This window comes from Actinia tenebrosa, unplaced genomic scaffold, assembly GCF_029948245.1.
Source record: "Actinia tenebrosa isolate PJP-AT-01 unplaced genomic scaffold, QUT_ActTen_1.0 PGA_scaffold16__25_contigs__length_10494907, whole genome shotgun sequence".
Lineage (NCBI taxonomy): Eukaryota > Metazoa > Cnidaria > Anthozoa > Actiniaria > Actiniidae > Actinia > Actinia tenebrosa.
The window spans coordinates 234,001-254,999 of NW_028292576.1; the positions used below are offsets into that span (position 1 = coordinate 234,001).

The 20,999-nt window shown below is 37.6% G+C and overlaps 1 protein-coding gene across 1 annotated transcript in view; it reads left to right on the plus strand.

The window, feature by feature from the left end:
- The window catches only part of LOC116307605 (A disintegrin and metalloproteinase with thrombospondin motifs 3-like), a 44,334-nt gene extending 23,601 nt beyond the window's left edge, over positions 1 to 20,733 (plus strand). Inside the window, exons 11-34 of the mRNA XM_089031319.1 lie at positions 1,600 to 1,727; positions 1,987 to 2,006; positions 2,696 to 2,801; positions 3,351 to 3,494; positions 4,009 to 4,141; positions 5,429 to 5,539; positions 5,761 to 5,939; positions 6,690 to 6,753; positions 7,506 to 7,605; positions 7,890 to 8,036; positions 8,239 to 8,495; positions 8,621 to 8,735; positions 9,032 to 9,168; positions 9,247 to 9,364; positions 9,687 to 9,767; positions 10,586 to 10,752; positions 11,851 to 11,983; positions 13,027 to 13,156; positions 13,566 to 13,776; positions 14,645 to 14,789; positions 15,248 to 15,409; positions 16,408 to 16,658; positions 17,678 to 17,774; positions 18,662 to 20,733. Of these exons, the coding sequence (XP_088887445.1) occupies positions 1,600 to 1,727; positions 1,987 to 2,006; positions 2,696 to 2,801; positions 3,351 to 3,494; positions 4,009 to 4,141; positions 5,429 to 5,539; positions 5,761 to 5,939; positions 6,690 to 6,753; positions 7,506 to 7,605; positions 7,890 to 8,036; positions 8,239 to 8,495; positions 8,621 to 8,735; positions 9,032 to 9,168; positions 9,247 to 9,364; positions 9,687 to 9,767; positions 10,586 to 10,752; positions 11,851 to 11,983; positions 13,027 to 13,156; positions 13,566 to 13,776; positions 14,645 to 14,789; positions 15,248 to 15,409; positions 16,408 to 16,658; positions 17,678 to 17,774; positions 18,662 to 18,825 (3,300 nt within the window). The 3' untranslated portion in view covers positions 18,826 to 20,733. The remainder of the gene's footprint in view (positions 1 to 1,599; positions 1,728 to 1,986; positions 2,007 to 2,695; positions 2,802 to 3,350; positions 3,495 to 4,008; positions 4,142 to 5,428; positions 5,540 to 5,760; positions 5,940 to 6,689; positions 6,754 to 7,505; positions 7,606 to 7,889; positions 8,037 to 8,238; positions 8,496 to 8,620; positions 8,736 to 9,031; positions 9,169 to 9,246; positions 9,365 to 9,686; positions 9,768 to 10,585; positions 10,753 to 11,850; positions 11,984 to 13,026; positions 13,157 to 13,565; positions 13,777 to 14,644; positions 14,790 to 15,247; positions 15,410 to 16,407; positions 16,659 to 17,677; positions 17,775 to 18,661) is intronic.
- Positions 20,734 to 20,999: the final 266 nt, after the last annotated feature.

Consider the following 20,999-nt stretch of genomic DNA (forward strand, 5'->3'; position numbering starts at 1 on the left):
GGCAACTATCACTATCGCTAAATGTGGTCAGTGGTTCAGTTATATGCAAACGTATTTGCCACGATGTATAAATGACGAAGAAATTAAAGGCTAAAATAGATAAAAAATCGCTAATGATTGTTTTATTTCTCTTATTGTTCATTCGAATCATGCAAATGTTTGTCGAACCACGCTATAGAATATAACATTGACCCTCATGATTGTCCAAACGCATTATAGATTGTCAATGATTATGCTAATAGCACTAATGAATTTTCACTTTTGGGTAAATGATTGTCCATAAATGCTACTGTTTGTCATTTGGTGTTATTGATGAAGTTGAATTTCGCGCAAAAGAAAATACATTCCGCGCATATGAATGTACAAACGCGCTATTGATTGTCCATTGATGCCCATGAATGTACACGCATATTCAAATATCGTTATTGAAAGTTGGTCCGCGCTAATGATGTTACTTGTGGTGTTGATGAAAGTACATTACCCGTTATTGATACAACTATTGGCACAAATGAATGTACATTTTCTCTTAATGAACAGCAAAAGGTGTAATTAAAAGGCTATAACGTCGAAACTTTTAACTTTCTAGGGGTGACTTTTTAATAGAGCGAAAACACATCTGAGATCTAGAAGAGATAACTAGCTAAAAACTAGTGTGAGCTGCGTCGCTGTTTCTTATGAAACAGTAATGATAAAAGGGTAAATTTTACACCGTGAAAAGATGAAAAGAGGAAGTATCTTTTACTCCGATGACGAACTAGCGTCCGAAACGTGAATGGAAGTTTTTTCACCTTTTCACGGTGTAGAATTTACCCTTTTATCATTACATCTGAGATCTGTTTGAAAACACATAATCTGCAGATGGGGGGAGGGGTGAGTAAACCTCCTCCTTTTGCACAATAAAAATAATTTAAAAAATCAAGCCTCTTTATTGGTTTCCTGTTGTAAGTTGAACTTTGCTATGTAAAGAATGAAAAGACATTCAATTTCATATACACCTTTTGCTGTTCATTTACAGAAAATGTACATTCATTCGTGCCAATAGTTGTATCAATAACGTGTAATGTACTTTCATCAACACCACAAGTAACATCAATAGCGCGGATCAACTTTCAATAACGATAATTGAATATGCGTGTACATTCATAGGCACAAATGGACAATCAATAGCGCGTTTGTACACTCATATGCGCGGAATGTATTTTCTTGTGCGCGAAATTCAACTTCAATAACACCATATGACAAGCAATTGCATTCATGGACAATCATTTATCCAAAAGTGAAAATTCATTAGTGCTATTAGCATAATGACAATCTATAACGCGTTTGGACAATCATGAGGGTCAACGTTATATTCTATAGTGTGGTTCGACAAACATTTGCATGATTCGAATGAACAATAATGTCCAATTAAGTCCAATTGATCCGCTCCTGATTTTTTAATCAGTAGATATTCCAATGAGGTTGTCATTGAATTACATGCAGTCAATGCACGTGGAATCGTTTAGAATCTTGGGATAAAAGGCACAGGCGCTCTTTCATCTTAACATCCTTTCGAACCCCTCCTCACTATTCTTCTTGCTTTTGCTTTTCGTCTGTTAGGAAGAAGTGATGATAACAACAGATGCTCAGGAGAGTCTTAATAAAGTCTGTCATTGGGGACATAAAAAACGCAAGGGATGGGATAAAACGAGCGCTGAATTTCATGATCAAACGATATTCTTAACGAGGTACGAATTTTATATGACGTGTGAAATACTCGTGGTACAGGTATGCTAAGTCCGAGATCTCTCTCTCTCTCTCTTCCTCTCCAGTCCCCCCCTACCAACCCCTTTCCCCACCACCCCCCCCCCCCTCTCTCTCTTTCTCTCTCTCCACCCCCCTCTCTTTCCTCCTCTCCACCCTCCCCCCCTCCTCTCTCTCTCTCTTTCCTCCAGTTTGCTTGATTTCTTTCTTTAACGTTAAATTCATTGTATGTTTATCTTTCAGGAAAAATTTTGGACCATCAGGTACGTAAGATATCGTATATTTTTTGAAAGGGTTGGGGTGGTCATGAGAGGGGGCTATATGGCTAAGTTAAGTTCAACAACATATGACAAATCGAGCTTTTTGCATTTTTAAGCCTTGTACTCACATCAGAAAAAGGTAATATTAATATTAAACTTTCCTTTGATCTCATCCAGACGTTTAAAAGCTTCAGCTCATTTGATTGGGATTCCAGAAGTTCTGGCTTCTGGTCTTCTGTCTAGGCCTTTTTTTTTTCTTCTCTCTCCTCTGCACCTGCGCATTCTTTATTCAAAACCGCTAGTTCAAAAACCGTGTATGCAATAATATTTCTTTATCCTCACACTTCTGCAGTTTCATACAAATGCTGCTTATAACTTAAAAACGTCTCTCGTAAAAACAATAGGATTGAGGCGTGACTGGTTTTTATAACCAGAAGAATAAACATCAATTCGATAAAATTTAAACGGAAATCCTTTCTCCCCGTCAACATCCATGACTCTGACCAAAATTCAATTTTGTACTCATCATTACCACCCCAATAAACCCATAAATACCTTAACCTAGCATAAGTTCATTATGTTTTTCATTTAATATATAAGTTATTACTTGGATGACTGACTTTTATAACTTACTTGTAATTAGATATCGATAACTTTTAATAATTTAAATAATTATTGTGGTCTGTTTGCAGGTTATGCCCCAGTGGGCAGCATGTGCTATCGCACCAATAGCTGTACTCTAAACGACGATGATGGGTTCCCATCGGCTTTTATTGTAGCTCATGAGACTGGACATACGTAAGTTCGTTGGATTTGTCTCTTCAGACATGGAATTTATTGGATTTGGTTTTCTCTCTTTTTTTTTTTTTTTTTTTTTTTTTTTTTTTTTTCCTTTTTTTTCCTGTCATTCGTTTGTTGTTTGTTTTGCTTTTGCTTTTTGGCTGTTGTGCGTGTGGGTTCCCTAAAGCCCCGTTTACACTAGCGATTTTTGCTACGATGTTTTTGCGATTTTGTCCATAATAAATAATGGTAAAGAATTTACTTGTAAAGTTTTTTTCAGGATACCAAGATTTTCCTAGACGAATGTCTCTTTTGAAGGATGAGACAAAAGATTTCATATTTCCGAAAATTGCCACGAACATTGCAGCAAAAATCGCTGCAAAAATCGCAAGTGTAAACGGGGCTTTAAGCGGACAGAAATATTTAAATTACAAACTGGTAAACTTCTTTGTCGTTTTTAGGGTGCCAATTGCTCTCCTCTCCTCCCCCTCAGGCGCTGAAAACCTAGCTGAAAAGATTAACCAACAAACTTATAATTTATATACGATACGAATTACTATTTTTTAGATTAGGAATGGAACACGATGGAGACTCTAACAACTGTACCAAAGATGTCATCAAGGGAAGTATCATGGCACCTCTTGTCCGATCCCGGTTTGACCGGTTTTACTGGTCTAGATGTAGCAGACAAGAGCTCATAAGTCACTTGAAGTAAGTGGCATCAAGAGAGCACAAAAGAGAGGGAAACTTCTTAATTACGCGCACGCCATGTAAATTCCCGGTTGGGCTATTTTTAGTAACCGGATGCAGTTTTAAAAATTCCTTCCTTGTGATATTCTTTATTGAAGCCTCAAAAGACTTTGAAACAATAGTCATAATTTAAACTAGTGAATTCTCATTTTCTTAATGTTATTGTCTTATACGCACTATGTGTATTTTAGCTTTTAAAAACTAGTTTCGTTGTTACAACCTCTTCAGTTTGGCTAGAACAGTCAAAACACCATCAAAACAATAAACGGAAAGAGCGAGCGCGCGCAAGTTGATCAAAATAGTCCAACCGGGAATTTACATGGCGCGTGGGTTATTAAGAAGTTTCCCTCTCTTATTTATGCTCTCTTAGTTGAATCGAATTTGTTTAAAACTCAGACATTCATTCAGTGATTCTATAACACAAAATACCACAATGAGAAATGCCGCTAAAAATGACATTTTCTTCCATATTCAGTTATATGTGGTGTCTTGATGACGTTCCTATCGCGAGCAATCGCTCAATCATGAATAAACTTCCTGGGCAAATATATGACATAGATGAACAATGTTTACAGGATTTCGGTAAAGGATACTTCTCGTGTTTGAGCGTAAGTCATTCTTATTTTAGTTAAAAGACACAGCTCAGAACATAGAGCGGTTTTCTAATATGTGTATAGGAAATCGAGTACACGATCTCTAATACAATTCGAATTTTTTAGGTACGAGTGTTGTTTGAAAGTTTTCTAAATTGGACGAACCTTTACCTATAAATTCCGAATTGTACGAGAAGATCGTACGATGTTTTGTTTATAATACACTGAACAAAATTGAGCAATTTAATTGGGACTCTACAGAGTACAATTTGGAATTGTACTTCTCTTTTCCAATCAGAATCGAGTAATTTTGTTGAGTGTATTGTAAGGATGAAAAGCATACGGTACTGACTTACAACATGAACACGGCACAACTAGCTATAACATTTAAATGGCTTCCCATAAGCGAATGGAATTCTCATGAGTGGGAAACGCGTTGTCCTTACTTACGATATACATACGGCACAACTAGCTACAGAACATACAATTTCCTAAAGGAATGGTCATCGTATAAGTAGGAAACGCAATGTACTTAAATTACGGTATACACCTATTTCAAAAAACGTTGCCTACGCACAAGGCGATAGGCGAAAAGTAATAGGAGATAGCAAGGGCAGATCCAGCCAAAATTTTAGGGGGGGGGGGCTAATTGAGTTTGGGGGGGGGGGGCTAATTGAGTTTTGGGGGGGGGGGCTAATTGAGTTTGGGGGGGGGGGGGGCTAATTGAGTTTCTTCCGTTAACACAACGGAAAACAATATAAAAAAGCATCGTTTTTTTCTGCAGAAGGGGGCCTTAAGCCCCACTTTGCCCCCCCCCCCCCCTCCCCCCCCCCCCCTCCCCCCCCCCCTCGATCCGCCCTTGGATAGGTCATTCCAAGATCCAAGAAAAGCTGGAATGATTTGTGTTTCTGCTTCTTATTTTCGTCAAGAACATGGACCTTAGTGCTGAGACTGATTCAATGTTCTTTTTATTCAACGAAAATATTTTCATATCGGAATAACTCTCGTTTGACGATGACAATATTTATTGAAATAGATGTACTTTGCTTTGCACCATATGATTCACGCCTTTTTTTGTTGTTGTTGTTGGAGTTGCGCGAAAAAAAAAGTGCAACTCGGAAGAAATAATTTGGATTTGCCAACACGTTGCTAGTTGATTTCGAACTAATTCTTCAATAAAACTAATGCTGACCATTTAAAATTTGACGCTCCAAATGGTGTCAAAACTTTATTCCAAATCGTCGCCTGACGTTTTTGTCTTGTCCATGTACAAGAACATTATTTATTGCTCTATACCTGCAGTATTTGCCCAACCCGTGTCAGAAGCTATGGTGTGATGATAAATCATATGGTCACTACTGCAGAACCAGGAATACCCCACCACTTGAAGGAACTACTTGCGGCGAGCGAATGGTAAGATATTGAACATATGTATGTATTAGCAAGAGAAAATGACCTCAGAGAAGGAATCTCTGGTATCCATGCTTGTCGCCATCATAGGCACCATTTGATGCTATTTTTAGAATCACTTTCATTTGCTATCGTTTAATTTTTTGCACGCGCAGAATTTGTTTTTCTGCAATTGAGTCTGAATAGTGAAGTACTAAGTATATGGATTAATCGTTTTACTGAAGTGGTGTCGGCTTGGAAAGTGCGTTCCCATGACAAGTGACGGTACATTCGAGGTCCCCACCCCCAAACCAACTCCCAAGCCTATCGATGGAGGCTGGTCATCATGGAGTGCTTATGGACCATGTTCTAAGTCGTGTGGTCAAGGAGTGAAGGTGCGAGCCAGAAGCTGCACCCTCCCCAGGTGTGTTAATAATTACTTCTTCGTCGTTCATCATCATCATCATCATCAACAACATCATCGTCATCATTGTCATTATCATTATCATCATCATTTTCATTTTCAATTTCATATTTATCATCATCACCATCATTATCGTCGCTATTATCATCATCATCATCCTCATCGTCTACGTCATCATTAGTATCAGCATCATTATCAGATTCTCATTCATTATCATTATCTAATAAAAACTATTATCAAACTCAAGAATAATTAATGAGGAAAACACTCATACTGTATGTATTACTTAATATCCGACATTATTTTGATTATGTTGCGTGTATGACAACAAAATATTTTTAAATGGCGCATAAATTATTTTATCACGTAGTTGATTGGCTGTGTCTATTTTCCCTGCATGCTTTGGCGTGGCGCTAAAGTCACTGTTGAGGTATATCTCACTACCAATAGACGGCAGTTTTCCATATGAGGCGATGTTTCACATTCAGACGATTAAGCTTTTGAATACTTGCAGAAGATATATAAAAAATGGAAAAATGATAATAATACATAGGTTCTTATAAGCCTTTTCACAGTTTAAGAATCGATTCCACTGCGCATGCGATTTTATCCCGAATTTCTACCTTCTTTTGTCTAAACCTTCTTTTGTTCTTAATTTAACAAAAGAAGGTGAGAAATTCGGGATAAAATCGCATGCGCAGTAAAATCGATTCTTAAACTATGAAAAGGCTTATTGTTTTCCCTTCTCAGCCCCAAGTTCAATGGCAAGAAGTGTCAGGGGTACACCGTTGGAATTTCATTCTGCCAAATTAAGGTGTGAGAGTGCGACGGAGTGGATTTTGATGAACGTCAAAGAAAGTGTTTCCATGAAATTCAATCAGCAAGTGCATTGTGTTTTGATACTTTTTCTGGACAAAAATACATTTGTTTAAAAGCGCGTGCCTGTTGAATATCATATGCACACCGTAGATGATGTCCACCAAAACCATTAACGACGACGTCAACGATTCCACAATTTTAAACCCAAACGTTATCCATGCACATTTGTACAGTAAATAACTTTGACTTTAGTGCTAATAATCGAAAAACCGTTTGCACTTAGAAATATTCTGGGAATGTTTAATTGTTGTTAATCAGAATTAGATTTCTAACCACAAGATAACGGAAAGACAACAGTAAAACTTCTATCTGATTTGTTAAGAAACGTTCTTCAAGGGCGGATCCAGCCAATATTTTAGGGGGGGGGGGCTCATTGAGTTGGGGGGGGGGGGGGGGGGCTAACTGAGTTTCTTCCGCCAACACAACGGAAAACAATATAAAAAAGCATGGTTTTTTTCAGCGGAAGGGGGGGAGGGGCTTCAGCACCCCCCTTTGCATCCCCCCCTGGATCCGCCCCTGTTCTTGGAATTTTCCAAAAGTGCCCAGGGTTTCTCAAATAGCACTGTTTGTAAGTCAAAGCTATTTATTGACTGATTTTTTTAAATCATTTTCTTTCGTTATTTCTTTTGTTATACCAACATGGCCGCCATTTCTTTCGTTACTTTATTTATTTCTGTTCTGTTTTAGCTCTGCTCTGGTAGCATACCATCATTAAGGCAAACAAGAAGTCATCAATGTCAGAAAAGGGGAACAAAAAGCGAATGGTTCTACTATGACGTATACAGAGGTACAAATAATTGGTTTAAAATCCTTACAAAAATTAAATCCAAAAAAAAAAAATCAAAAAAAGACTATATCCTTAAAATAAGTAGCACTAAACACATCTATTTTTCCCATTTTGTTTTCAATTGTTTCTTTGGGCTATTTTGTACTCATTAGTTATAACTATTTCACGGATTTACTGTTTATACTCTATTACAAATTGATACAAGTATTACCTAGATTTCCCCCAGGATATAAATGGCAAAGCAAGTGTAGATTCTCTGTACATATGTATTTTTATCTTGTTAGCTTCGCTGGACTGTGATTTTGAGGATGGGTTGTGTGGATGGCTTCAAGATGACAGCGATGAGTTTGACTGGACGCCAATTCAAGGGAAGACACCTTCATCTAAGACAGGACCTATTCATGACCACACAAAAGGACCTACAGGGAAAGGTATGAACGTATACACCTATTTGAAAAAACGTTGTTGCTCTGAAACCTTAAGGGTGACTATCACCCGTCTGAAAATATTCTCAGTATTGATTCCACATGGGATAAGATTTTGAGTAAACTTGTTAATAAATAAAGTCTAAGTCTAAGATAATTGAATATTTTTAGATTAATTCAAGTGTGTTTTTTTTTTTTCCTCTCCCAGGCACCTATTTATTTATCGAGACATCCCGACCTACTAATGTTGGTTGGAGGGCACGTCTTGTCAGTAGACTTGTCGCAAAGCACGTGTCTTGTTTGTCATTCTGGTATCATTCTTTTGGCGACGATGATCATTTTGGAGCCTTGGAGTTGCATTTAAATACAACCACAAAAGAAAAGGTCATATGGGGGCAATCAGGCAACAAAGGAAATCAATGGAAACATAAACTTGTGACAATCCTCAGTGTGATGCCTTATAGGGTGAGCTGACAAATACTCTTAGCAGGCCTTTTTGTAATTTTAATTAGAATTAAACTATTCTTTCTTTCTTCTTTTTTTTTTTCCTTTTTTTTTTTTTTTTTTTTTTTTTTTTTTTTGTCTTATAGGTTGTCATACAAGGAACTCGGGGTGATGGTTATCGGGCTGATATCGCTATCGATGATATCAAATTTTCAGATGGTGCATGCAATCTGGGAATCATGCCTCCAGTAGAAGAAAATAGTACGTTATTTAACGTTATCAATCTTTATTATATGCCTGGTTATAGCCTGTTAAACCACACCACACCACACCACACCACACCACACCATACCACCCCACACCACACCACACCACACCACACCACACCACACCACACCACACCACACCACGCCACGCCACGCCACGCCACGCCACACCACACCACACCACGCCATCCACGCCACGCCACGCCCCGCCTCGCCCCGCCCCGCCACGCCACAATGAAATCGTTACACTTGTATATTTATTAACTTTTTGTTTCCTTCGATTTTTTTCAGAAATCGCAATGGAGCCATGTCAAACATATTGCGTATCAAACGCATCAGGAATAATTATCCGGATTCCTGTTGAAGATGGCAGCCGTTGTTATGAAAATCCCGCCAAACTTGACGTCTGCGTCAAAGGCAAATGTCAGGTAATGAAAAAGTCTTTACTCAATTGCTTCATAAACTCATTTGCGCGATATTTATTCGAAATTTTTTTTAATTGACAGGTCGTAGGATGTGACGGGGAGATTGGTTCGGAGGTTGTTTATGATAACTGTGGAATATGTAATGGTTTTAATGACACCTGTACCATGAATAAAGGAACGATAACCATGACACCTGAAGGTAACGAACGAACGAACGAACGAACGAGCGAACGAACGAACGAACGACAAACGAACGAAAGAACGAACGAACGAACGAATAAAACTATTACAAATAAGTACACCATTGAATAAATAAATGAGTAACTGGATGAAAAAAAAAAAAAAGAAAGAAAAAAAGAATAAAGATTGAATTAAGGAAATGGGATGTTTGCAAAACATTATTATAACAGCAAAAGCCGGGTTATGAGTATTCTCTAGACTCATCAAAGTTGTACTCAAGTGTTAGAACGAACGAAGAAAGTTTAATATTAATAACGAAATTTTGTTAATTCCTTTTTAAGATGAAAATTTAATGTTAGAATGTCCTGTTGGTGCTACTAATATCTTGGTTCAGGAATTCAGTGATTCAAGGAATCATCTCGGTAAGTAAACTAGTCGATACAGACAGTTTAATTCGTAACCAAAATAGGCTTCAAATCATGCAGGTCTTGTATTCAGTTTAGCTTTTTGTTCACGTTCGAGATATTTAAATTCTAGCACGACACGAAGCTCTACGTTAATATATGACACCTGGCTGACCGTAGTAAAATGTTCAAAATTCCATTAAACCTCAAAACGATCAGAAGATATAGTGCTGTAGATTTCTACCAAAATTTTCTTTTTATTGACGAGAGGAAGGATCGTCGCTTATCTTACTGAAATTTTTGTTTTTTCATCTTTTCACGGTGTATAATTTACCTTTTCATCATTGCTGTTTCCATTAGAAACACCGACGCAGCTCACACTAGTTTTTAGCTAGTTATATCTTCTTACTGAAATTTAGTTCTACCAAAAATTTGGTGTTCCACGTGTTTGTACCATACAGGAAGTACCATACAACTTTAGCCCCGCTAACAAGTCTAAGTTTTAAGATTTGAAATTAAACCCATTCAATAATGTCAAATAGGCCCTTTGCAGCTCAGTAACACGTGCTGATTAATTCACTCTGAGCAAATGAATGAACATCTTCCTTTCCATGGGTGAAATATACTGGTGACCAAATACACTTTGTACAACCTGTTTCGAGAGATGCATCGTAATAAAACTTCATTTCGTGACAAACTGGTTACACATCGTTTCATTCAGCTCTTTACAAATGGCTAAAAAGAATCACCAATTTGAAAAAAAAAAATTAGTACAGACAGGTGACCGTTAACTGCAAAGGGCATATTATGAAACTATCTACTCTAATCTGTTTTAGTTGTACAAAACACTGGAGCAGCCAATGAGACATTCATAAATGGTGGTTCTAATGTTACGAGCCCTGGTGTATACGAAATAAGTGGCACTAAGTTTGTATACTCAAGGGATGAAAATATGGAAAAGCTTCTTGCACTTGGACCAATCAAGGAAAATCTTATCGTCAAGGTAACAGCTGCTTATTTTTGAGTTGAGTGTACATGTTAAAAGGACTAGGTATGGGTCCTCTTATATTGGTCAAATATTCTGCTTGCGGTTCCAAATGTTTATACGAAAACATCAGTAAAATAATATTGCAATTAAATGAAGACCTTCAGGGAATCAATATAGAAAAAAGTGTAGTTGGGAATATATTATCACATGAAAATAATAAAATACCTCTTTAGGTCAGTTGGGCGTAATGTTTTCCCATTTCAGAACAAGTGTCACGAGAAGACACGCGAATATGGATATGACTCAAACAATTTTATTATCAAGAGAATGACACTTGATATGAAATGGAAAGCGTAACACCCAAGATAAGTATAGGAAATCACACGATCTCAAGCAGAATTCGGATTTTATCGGTACGAGTAAGTTTTCAAAACTTTCAAAACATCACGAGTATCTATAAATTCAGAATTTACAAGAACATTGTGCGATTTTTTTGTTTATAATACACCTCAACAAAATTGAGCCACTTTACTGGGACTCTACAGATCGAGTACAATTTTAGGATCTAATTGTACTCCTCTTGTCCAAACAGAATCGTGTAAATTTGCTGATTGTATTATAAATAATAATAATAATAATAATAATAATAATTTATTAAGTTTCTATAGCGCTACATACATTAACTCTATAGCGCTTAACAACTAGGGAAAAAATATATATATACAAATAAAATTTCAATATAAAAAACTAAGAAGGCGAAAAATTATAAACTATATTAATAGCATATTGTATAAAAAATGTTCAGTCCATTTGTAAAACTTAACATATGTAACGAACACTAAACATTTAAAATAGAAATATTACAAATTGTAAGCATCGCGGAACAAAGATGTTTAAGAGTTTTTTAAAGTGATCAAAATTAGTACATGTTTTAATCTCTCTTGGTAAAGTGTTCCATAGACTGGCTCCTGCAAATACAAAAGATCTTCCACCAAAGGCCTTGTGTTTGATTTTGGGTACTATAAGATCGTTATTTCCGTCAGCTCTATAAAGAGGTTTATTGGGCTCTCTGTGATTAATCTTATTATTTATTGACATTTGATATTTGTCCAGGTAAAGAAAAGTAGGAAACAAAAGGTATCACCAAGTTTTGTGAAATTCCAATACTTTAAACCTAAGAAAGAACCAGAGGTTTATATATGGAAGCCAAAACACTGGCTTAACTGTTCAAAGCCTTGTGGAGGAGGTAAGACATGTTATTCTTTTGATGGTAATGTCATGTCATTCCATACCACATGTCATTCTCTTGGTGGTAATGTCTTGTCATACCATACCACATGTCATTCTCTTGGTGGTAATGTCTTGTCATTCCATACCACATGTCATTCTCTTGGTGGTAATGTCTTGTCATACCATATCACATGTCATTCTCTTGGTGGTAATGTTTTGTTATACCATATCACATGTCATTCTCTTGGTGGTAATGTCTTGTCATACCATACTACATGTCATTCTCTTGGTGGTAATGTTTTGTTATACCATACCACATGTCATTCTCTTGGTGGTAATGTCTTGTCATACCATACCACATGTCATTCTCTTGGTAGTAATGTCTTGTCATTCCATATCACATGTCATTCTCTTGGTGGTAATGTCTTGTCATTCCATACTACATGTCATTCTCTTGGTGGTAATGTCTTGTCATTCCATACCACATGTCATTCTCTTGGTGGTAATGTTTTGTCATTCCATACCACATGTCATTCTCTTGGTGGTAATATCTTGTCATACCATACCACATGTCATTCTCTTGGTGGTAATGTTTTGTCATTCCATACCACATGTCATTCTCTTGGTGGTAATATCTTGTCATACCATACCACATGTCATTCTCTTGGTGGTAATGTCTTGTCATTCCATGCCACATGTCATTCTCTTGGTGGTTATGTCTTGTCATTCCATACCACATGTCACTCTCTTGGTGGTAATGTCTTGACATTCTATACCACATGTTATTCTCTTGGTGGTAATGTCTTGTCATTCCATACCACATGTCATTCTCTTGGTGGTAATGTCTTGTCATTCCATACCACATGTCATTCTCTTGGTGGTAATGTTTTGTCATTCCATACCACATGTCATTCTCTTGGTGGTAATGTCTTGTCATTCTATACCACATGTCATTCTCTTGGTGGTAATGTTTTGTCATACCATACCTCATGTCATTCTCTTGGTGGTAATGTCTTGTCATTTCACACCACACGAATCACAAAGATATATTTTTTTAAGGAATCCAAGAAAGAGTCTACGAGTGCTATCGAAAAAGAAGCATGAAAAAAATGGAGACGAAATTTTGTGTTGGAGTGACAAAACCAAAACCAAGGATCAGAAAGTGTAACCAAAAAGAGTGTGAAATACGGTAAACAACTTAACCAAATTTCTTGTGCTGTATGTATTGTGTTTCAAATTTCTTGTGTTGTATGAGGGACCTCTTTAGAAACGAGAGGATCGGTGATTTTCATAAGTAAAAAAAGTGGAAGGCATTTGAATTTATGCCAGTTTAATTTATAGAAAAATGTGTTTCATTGAATTAAGGGGAAGTCCAAACAAAGGGAACCCACTCAAGACAAAAGTTATTGCGAAATCAAGTAATCCCAATGTACCCCTTTCACGTGACGTCAAAGCAGCTCAGTTTGGAGAAAACAAAAGATTTTAAATGTCCTGAAAATTGAAAAACCTATTGTTATGTATTGTTCTGTATTTCAAAATTGGGCTTCCTCTTGTTTTCAGTCCTCTTTATTTGTTTGTTTGCTTTTTTTGTCTTGAAGTTTTACTTGGGTAGTCAAGAAGTGGGAATCCTGTTCTGTGACTTGCGGTGATGGAATGCAAAAGCGAGATGTGTACTGTAAAAGATCAACTTATGGAGTTAGAAGCAGTAAAGTGTCAGATCTTTTCTGCGATGGTAAAAAGCCCCCAAACATACAAAAGTGCACCAAGGTACCCTGCGTAGCAAGATGGGTTGCTGGTCCTTGGCAAGAGGTACGAAAATATAAAAAATAAATATTGGGGGGAGGGGGAGGGGGAGGGGGAGTGGGAGGGAAGCTGCGCGTTATCCACTAGCCCTTCATTTGAGAGAACAATATACTAGTCCATTCCGATATGAAACAAAATATATAATATTTCAAAAACATCATTTATGTTTTCTTGTTTGAAATGGTATATAAAACGCCACGGAAATGTATCTTTAGTCGTATAAAAAAATACTTTCGTTGTACGCGGAACCGGATCCAAATAGGACGTTAGCACGATGGTGTCATTGACCTATACTACCAGACTATTCTCATGAAGGCATACAAATTTGAATAAGAAAGAAAATTCGCGAAGCATCTTGGTGGTTGAAGTCAAAATACGCTATCATGCAAACGTCCTGTTTACAATACCAGGCGTACAAATATTTGTTTGATAGCTCAGTCCCCTGTGAACAGAAAAAAAATCGCGCGGGTCCTGGTAAACGCAGCCTCAGTCAGGACACAGTTAACTTACAGATGGAGTTGAAATTTAGCGGTAGTGTGTTGGGTTTTTATAAGTGCTGAGAGAAAATCCCAGACTCAACAAACTTTGCTCACTTGCGATGTGCATACCAGTCAAGCAACAATCCCAAATATGAGAGTCGAGTGCACTATCGGCTAGCGCCACACACCACCTTTGATTCCAAAGCTGAGAATAAGATTGTTTTCCAACACCTTTTAGTCTCTCTACTACCGAAAAGAGTAAAATTATTTGTTTAAAACCATGATAGATAAACGTTTTTCCTGCTCGCCACCCTCGTAAACCAAGATGTACACAAAAAAGTCCTTGCTTGTAGATTCTAAGATCCGCTAAATTCTGTTCAATTCAATTTCTTTAGTGTTCCAAGACCTGTGGGCGTGGTTTGCGCACGCGTAGTGTTGATTGTTTATACCTCAAGACCAACAAATCATCATGGCAGTGCACCGAGGAATCCAAACTACCTACCACTGGTTACTGCCAACTTATAAAATGTGTCAATGATGGTAAGACAACCTATCCTATGAACCTCAATACATACCTGTTTGGCTCTGATCGCCCTGATATGTTTTGTGTGTGTGTGTGTGTTTTAACTAATACTGGTAACAACTTCGCGATGCACAGGGTCGTGTGACATAATTTAGATATGGCAGTACTTTATGTCCTTGTCTTCATTAGTGACCTATTTACCTTGGGCCTCTTGGGCCTAATAATTTTTTTATATTCCATTTCAGACCACATGTCATTCTCTAGAGTATCATTTCTTTGTTTAACGGTTGCACATGACTTTAGAGAAGTTGTCACATCCAACCTGTGAGGCAGCATCGTCAAGCTGCAACTTATACGAAATAGCTTTAGTTGTTGAGCATGAAATTCCTCTACGATCTTAGCTTTGTAGGTCTGATTCAAATGTCCCAATCCTTTTAGGAAAAAGGATAATGTTGTTTCCTTGTATCTACTCTAGCTCCTGTTATTATTGGTAACCTGTCGTGTACATTCGAGGCTGGTTTCTGTCGATGGCGGAATACTCGCAGAGAGGATAATTTTGATTGGTCGTTAAGGACGGGACTGACACCAAGTCGATACACTGGACCAACTAATGATCACACCTTTCATTCAACAAAAGGTAATGCACGTCACGTCACACTATGTCACATATAATGTCACGTAATTCAAAGCATTTCATTATCAAGTGCATTAGCATATCATTTCCCTTTATTCCATTTTTAGCTCTGGTACAATCACTTTTTATATTCCAAGCGCACTCGTTTTTAAGCTAGACATTTTGTGTGTGTGTGTGTGTGTGTGTGTGTGTGTGAAACCTTATTCTAATACTCAATTACAACCAATCAGCAACAGACCAACCAAATTAAACAACCATGCAACGAACTAAACAACCAACCACCAAACCAAATAAAAAATAACCAAAGAAAACAACAACAACCAACCAACTAATGATCCAACCCGGCAGCCAGCCAACTAAAGCGGTAGATGATGGGATCACATGCAGCCCAAACAAGGTTCCTGTGTATGGTTTTAAATGAATGTATGGGAGTAATGATAACATGTTTCGCTCAACAATTGGCTACAAAACTTGGTACAGTCGTTGCTTGTACCTCTGGCAACGTTCCAGCGCGGTTTCGGGCCGTTTAATGTTTTTTTGTTGTTGTTGTTTTTTTTTTTTTTTTTTTTTGTTTTGTTTTGTTTTTGGTTTTCTTCGAAATCCGCTCTTCTCTACCTAAATATAGAATAGAGAAGAGATGCATGATTTCGAGAAAAAAAACACTAAACTGCCCCAAATCGCGGAGAAGTTTGAACGAGGTACAAGCAACGACTGTACCAAGTTTTCAGTAAAGCAAATTGTTGAATGAAACATTTCATTGCAGTATCTTCATGATAACTCCCATACATCCTTTATAAACCATATACACAGGAACCTCGTTTGGGCTGCCTGTGATGGAATTGATTCTTTTTCGATCAAGGAAATTATGCTTTGCGCGCCTAGTCCAACCCCCTGAAGCCTGAATCCGCTTGCATGCGAAAACCGCTGTATTACTAAGTTTTCATGATTACTGTAGCAATGTATTTTTCGTGACTAATAACATGCTTTGACGGGTTTTACAGGCAAATATATCTTTATTGAAGCATCGGCACCTCAGAGCAGCGGCGACAAAGCCAGAATTATTAGCCCTCTAATAACTATCAGTAAGCTCTGTTTAGACTTTTGGTATCACATGTTGGGCAAAACGATGGGAACAATCAATGTATACCTGAAAACTGTGAATGGTGACAAGAAACTTTGGCACAAAGAAGGAAATCAAGGTCCGAGATGGAACAACGCCAGGCTGCAGATTACAAGTAGTGTTAAGTACAGAGTAAGCATCTATATTGTAACTTGGGACTTCTTTTCTCTTCGTTTCTTGCCTTACTTGAAGAAAAAGTCTGTAAGAGCTATGAAAGTCATATATAATGCTTTCATAACATAGGAAAACAGTACCTTGAAAAATAATATTTGTTAGTCAAATTTTTTTTTTTTTTTTTACCAACGAAATTTATTGCATAGTGCGCGCTACTCAATCCTGTCTGAGGTGCGTGAACCATCTAGCTTTGGATGCACGCTCGCGCACGCTAATGAACCAATAGATCGTTTTCTCAAGGTTGCGTGCGCATCCGAATTTAAGGGATTTGACGGGCCACGATACCAGAACACGAGTATTATCATGTATTGCTATAATTTTATTTTTATATCTATATATTTTATTTTTTTTATTTTTTTATATATATAACTAGATCTTATTAACCGAGCGGGAGGTCTGTACGGGATAATCTTGACCGAGGTCTGTACCCGACCGAGGTCAAGATTATCCCGTACAGACCGACCAAGCTCGGTTGATAAGAGTTTTATTATATGACCACTTTTCATTGAAAAGGACAAAATGCTTTCGCCGTAAGATTAATATGCGATCGGACCGGTTAATACCGGAGAATCTAGACCAGTCCGCTATGCGATCTATGCAATCAGATTGCTCGATTTGCTAGTGTCCAGGCACTAAGATTCACGGTCATATAATAAAAATCCATAACATCGATTATTCTCCTCTTTAAATATAAAACTGTCTTCCCAATTTTACTGACTTTGCGTTTTTCAGTTTTGTGGCCCGTTATGTTCGATGCGCACGCAACCTTGAGAAGACGGTCTATTAGAGCGCGCTTTATATCGTGGCTATTTTTTATAATCATTTGTGGTGGTATTTTAGTCTTAAATAATATTGTTATTATTAACGGTTCTTTGGCTTTCGAAGTATATCGACCATTAATAAGCGATTTAAAAATATCAGGACTTTCTAGTAAATAATTTTTGACAATTTTGTTTTTCCTTTTCCCCTGCACGTAGATTATTTTCGAAGCCGTGAGAGGCAATGGATATTCAGGAGATGCAGCTCTCGATGATATAACAGTCTATTCAGGAAAATGCCCCAAGTCCAAATACGGTACTCTAATACTCTGTCAAATGTCAAGTATTGCTGGTTTGCAATCATTCCCAAGAGAGTGAAATAACAAAAGACACGGCGGCCATGTTGGATGATATAACATAAGGGACTAATGACGAATCTTTTGTTAAATTCATCCAACATGGCGGCTGTGAAAACCATCAATATTCACTTTCCTTAACGTAACATATGTTCGCATGCATACCATTGCACAATCGCTGTGATAGATGGCGTAGTAGTGTTACATTGAGGGGTGATAGCTTTATCATAGGTTACAATATAATAACCCAACCACCTCTCCAGGGGGTTGAGTAACGGCAACAGTTTCATAACCCCTCCCTCCTTTTATCACCCTGCAATAGACGAAAAGCTTCTCAATATGTGATAACCCTAGCTCCTAACCACTTCCTCAAAATAATGACGCCCCTCCTACAATTTCCCACCCCCCCCCCCCCCTCATGTGCTATTAAATGAAAGCCCCCTAACAACCCCTGCACAATTTTTTTTTTACTGAAAGAAGAGATTGAGCGATTTTGTTTTTGTAGGTGAAGTGCTTGCTCGATGTTTTTTGTGTGATTTGCGTAGCCCCCTCTGCTCAATTATTTAATCATGGCATCTTCCCTAAATATGATTATTTTTTTAAATGGTATTTCAATACCCAATCCCTTTTCTATCCACCCGTCAAAACCGAATGTGAATTCCTCAATTATCTAATGCACCGTCCCTAAATATTTGATATTGGCATTTGATATTTTTCTCTTATTCTCTCTATTTCATTACTCACACCGAACGCATAATTTATTACTACTATATACTACGTCCCTAAATATGAATACTTTATACTTTTAATGGTATTTTAATGCCCTAATCCTTTTTTTATCCACCAGTCAAAACCGAATGTGAAGGTGACATTTCCCGGTATTGTCAGCTAGCTGTACGATATCAGTGGTGTTCATCAGTAGCATGGGGTGAAGGACTTTGCTGTGATTCATGTTCAACAGCAGTCAAGTTTCGACAAAGAAGAAAGTCCATGAAAGGGTTTGGTCGTTGATTTAATCCTACACTCGATTCTTTTCTTCTTAAAACAATTTAAATTACATTTTGCCCATTTTCATGCACAAATCGAACTTAAAGCTACAGTCATATTCTTTAACTAATCATATATTTGATAATGTAAACGAGATGCTTGTGGCATTTTTAAACGAGTGGAGTAAATGTTTCTGCCATGAGATAATACAGGACCTTGTACCAATTTACGATGGACAGGAAAGAGAAAAATGCGAAGAAATAGGACTGCTGGCTATGGCTTTAAGTTTTATTTATTAAGTTAAAAATGCATGGTATCTTTTCGTTTCTGCTCAGGCAGGGAAATTCCTATAACGCCCCATTACATCGAGAATAAAAAAACTTCACACACTTCAAAGCTACGATTCCATCCTTTAAAAAAAAACATGCCGAAGCCATCTAGACGGCTGTAGAATTTGCCGGCTTTGAATTATCTCACCAAGAAACACCGCCGAGATGTACGATGAGCATGTATATATAAATGTTGACAAGTAGTTATGCATTTTATAATACACTCAACAAAATTAATCTTGATTCTGATTGGTCAAGAGGAGTACAATTAAATCCCAAATTGCACTCTGTAGAGTCCCAATTAAGTTGCTCAGTTTTTTTGAGTGTATTATAAACAAAAAATCGCACAATCTTCTCGTATAATTCTGAATTTATAGATACTTGTGATGTTTTGAAAGTTCTCAAATTATACTCGCCTAAAGGCTTGTCCAATTTTGAAAACGTTCAAAACAGAACTCGTACCTATAAATTTCGCATTGTACTCAAAATCGTGCGATTTCATATATACACTGCACTAATGTTGTCAAAAAATTCCTCATATACGCAATTTTACCGAAAAACTTTACATAAACTACTTTTTGCCTATTTTTGATTCACTTTTGAAAGATAATGCTTTGGCTATATAGGGGCGGATCCAGGGGGAGGGTTGTGGGGGTTCTTCGCCAACCAACCTCCCTAAAGGCCGATTTAGACGGTATGATTTTCGCATACAACTATCGTATACAACACTCGCGTCTGTCGTAGGCGAGTTGATTTACATGCTACGACTCGAGTTGTAGGATGGCGCGAGCGTGTTCTATACGATAGTTGTAGGCGAAAATCGTACCGTCTAAACCGGCCTTGAGAATATCGATTTTTTTTTATTATGCATAATGCGCTGCCCGGTTTTGAGGGCTCTTGAAACCAAAAAACCATCTTACGAATATCCTGATACGTCCCTGCGATATATATTAACTTGCCAAAGCTATTGGTGAACAATGGTTTCAAGTCGAGGATAGAGTTCATGCACTTTACTGTATTTATGAAGCTCAACCTAGACTTGAAAACGTTGTCGACGTCACTCAAGCAAATTCATTCGAGAAAGGTATATTATTACGTGGATGCGATGTTTACTCTTATAAAAATAAAAACTTTTGTTTATGCTCGCCGCTAGCCTACTCCGCAAGCATTTCCTGGGCTCTTTTTGCTCCTTGGGCTTCCTGTGGTGAGGGCAAAAATGTCGAAGGGGGGAGGAGAAGGGAGGGAGAAAGAAGAAGAGATGCAGGCTACTCCTCCTCGCTTTTCTCTCCCTCCCTCGTCCCCACTCCTCCTCCTCTCTCGTTTCTCGTTCTTTCCCTGCCATAAGATTTAACACAGGGATCCAAACGGAGAATATAGTCTGCGGAGGAGGTTAAGGCCGTCGCTAGCACGCTCACCCTGAAGCGCACAAATGCAAGGCTTTATGGGGAAAAAATTTCCATCCAACATGGCTGCCGCGTTAACAAAAAGAACATAACACTGAATAGGAGGTAAATTGCGAATGAAAAAAGCTAATGTACTATGAGGTCAAATCAATAAGTTTTACTGTATAAAGAGTTATTTTCATTAAATCAAAAATATTTAATTTTGTAGTAATAATTGGTGTACCTTGTATGCGCAATAATATAATATGCAGTTTAGTAATAGTAAAGGTTATCTTCTGCCCTAGACCTAGGATTTCAACTCAAATTTTAAGCCTTAAATCCCAGAGTGGCAATTATTAATTTTAATTTTTTCTCCCATTATTCATTCCGGAGACAGCCGCTATTAGTGTCGTCACAGAACGCTCACTCCTCTAAGCTATAAGAAAGAGCGTTGCGTGACAACACTAATAGAGGCTGCGTAGGACTA